The sequence below is a fragment of the Galeopterus variegatus genome, unplaced genomic scaffold (genome assembly GCF_000696425.1).
Source record: "Galeopterus variegatus unplaced genomic scaffold, G_variegatus-3.0.2 Scaffold11995, whole genome shotgun sequence".
Classification (NCBI taxonomy): Eukaryota; Metazoa; Chordata; class Mammalia; order Dermoptera; family Cynocephalidae; genus Galeopterus; species Galeopterus variegatus.
In genome coordinates, this window is record NW_007738106.1 from 19462 (window position 1) to 21914 (window position 2453).

General features: G+C 51.0%; 1 protein-coding gene across 1 annotated transcript in view; it reads left to right on the plus strand.

The window, feature by feature from the left end:
* The window catches only part of LOC103610900 (zinc finger protein 774-like), a 5402-nt gene extending 4327 nt beyond the window's left edge, over window positions 1–1075 (plus strand). Inside the window, exon 3 of the mRNA XM_008594963.1 lies at window positions 392–1075. Within this exon, the coding sequence (XP_008593185.1) occupies window positions 392–969 (578 nt within the window). The 3' untranslated portion in view covers window positions 970–1075. The remainder of the gene's footprint in view (window positions 1–391) is intronic.
* The last annotated feature ends 1378 nt before the right edge of the window (window positions 1076–2453 follow it).

Sequence of the window (2453 nt, forward strand, 5' to 3'; positions counted from 1 at the left end):
CATTCAGCAAATATTTATTAAGCAGCTACTTAATCATCTTAACAGACCAGTTAGGTATGTCCTCCCTCCCTCCCCCATTTTACAGATGAGAAAAATGTCTTATAGCTGTTGAGTGATTTGCCCAGTGGGTCAATGGTAGCCTCAACACCAGGGCACAACTCTCTTGATGTGCACTCCTGTCTATTTCCACCCATCTCTGAACCTGGCCTCTGTTTTCCGCCTAGCAGGTGACATACGTGAAACACCTACCCCTCGGAAGGAGGACTGCGAGGCTGGAGACCTCGGGGACTCTTTTATCCAGCCTTGCCCAGTGGGGACGAGGCCTCCCGGGAGCCTTCTGATAAGATTCTCGACGGGTGCAGTTTGGAGGGCAAGGAGCTGATTCCCTGAGCTGCCATCGACTGTCCTTGGCAACCCCTTTCTCCCCCGGACCTTCCCAAGCCTTACCAGTGCCCGCAGTGCGGCAAGGACTTCAGCCACCGCTCCAACTTCAGCCGTCACAGGCGCAGCCACAGCGGCGAGGAGCCATTCCCGTGTCCGCAATGCAACCAGCCCCTGAGCTGGAGCTCGGACCTGACGCGTCACCTGCGCACGCACAGCGGCGAGCGCCCATTCCCGTGCCCGCTGTGCACCCGAAGCTTCAGCCGCAGCTCGTCGCTGCTCACGCCCCGGCGCGTCCACACCGGGGAGAAGCCTTCCAAGTGCTGCGACTGCGGGAAGAGCTTCAGCCAGAGCTCGTGCCTCATCATCCAGCAGAGGGCGCACACAGGCGCGCGCCCCTGCCCCTGCGGTGACCGCGACCAGAGCTTCAGCAGCCGCTCCCACGTCGTCCTCGCGCACCGCAGGGTCCACACCGGCGAGGAGCCCTATGGCTGTGAGGTGTGCGGCAAGAGCTTCAGGCAGAAGACAAACATCATCACGCACCGGAAGCTGCACGGGGTGGCCAGGCGGTCAGGGACGAAAGCCTGAGACTGCCATCTGGGGCTGAGCAGGGGCGACCCATTTCCTTACTTTCCATGGTTCTCTGACAGTTTCATGGGAATCGGTGTTTTCTCTCCAACCAGACAGCAAGCACCATCCGGGCAAAACCATTGCCCCACGTTGACATGGCATTCACCACAGTGTCAAGCAGAGCGATGGGCACACAGAAAGTCCTCAATAAATGCTGGCAAAACTGAGTAGTGTTGGGAATAATAAAGAGTATGTGGAGTATATTTTTAATTATTGATGCATACTTGCCTCTTGGAGAAGTCTCTTTCTTATTAATCCTCATTAACATCTCATTTATTTGTTCTGCGGGTTATTTGCTCTCCTGCATGCTGTTATATTTGCTCTTCAGTGTCCTGGTTGGTTTGGTTTACCTTTTGTGCTGGTGTCAGTTTCCTGTAGCAGTGACATGTGGAGTCTCTTCCTCTATCTTCCTATGTGTCCCAAAGCCACTGACATTTCAAGAATACCATCCTCTCCCCCAGCAAAGTCATCCAGTGTGAGCTAGGCATTGTGTTCTCTGCTGCCCTGTCTGACTCACTAATAAAAACACTTATTGAGACACTATTTTGTGCCAGATCCTAAGCTTGGTGACTTATAAGTCTGTGAATCCTCATAAAAACCCAAAGAAATAGCCTCTGTTAGTGAATCCTTATAAAACCCCAAAGAAATAGCCTCTGTTGTTATCCTAACTTTGTGAATAAGGAAATCAAGGAAATTACATCATTCACCTGTGATCACACAGCTAATCAGCTGAAACAATTAAGACGTGAATTAAGTCTGTCTGACATCAGAATCTGTTCTCTTAACCACTGTGTGATATGATTTCCATAAGAACTTGACTTCATTGAAACTTTTCTGGCACCTCCTCACTTCTTAAGGAAATTTCTTTTTGGCTGGTGATAGATTTAATTAGGTAGTAATTAAAAACTAAGTGGCATGCTAATGTACTAGCCAGTAGTACCAGCCAGGAAGCAAAGGCCTTACCTGTATGCACAAATGGCAAATGACTAAGAATCATTACCGCGGATGAAAATTTTACTACCTGGATAGTCTGGTGGGGGTGATATTTTGTAATGTTTCCCCTAGTTGTCAACTTGCTCTGCTCATGACCTTGATTCTCCATTTCAGGTCTCTTGTTTCTTAAAAGAGATGTCAGAACAGAGCGTGTGAACCTGTGGGGTCTGCGGAGAGAGGTTTCGCTCCAGCAGCTCTTCCAAGGTGAATTTGTCTTCTTGCCAGCGTGGTCCTTCCCTAAGGTGAGGCCTATGTCGCCCCTCCCTCATCCTTGGTAACTTGGGGCTGACTGGGGGGTGTGCGCGGCAGCCATCATCACCAGCCCATTATCGAATCTGCATTTTCTGGATGGTTCTCCTCGGGGCAGCCTTGACGTCAGCGTTCCCTAGGGTGTAGACGATGGGACGGAGGACAGGGGCGATCACAGCATAGAAGAGGGACAGCAGAGG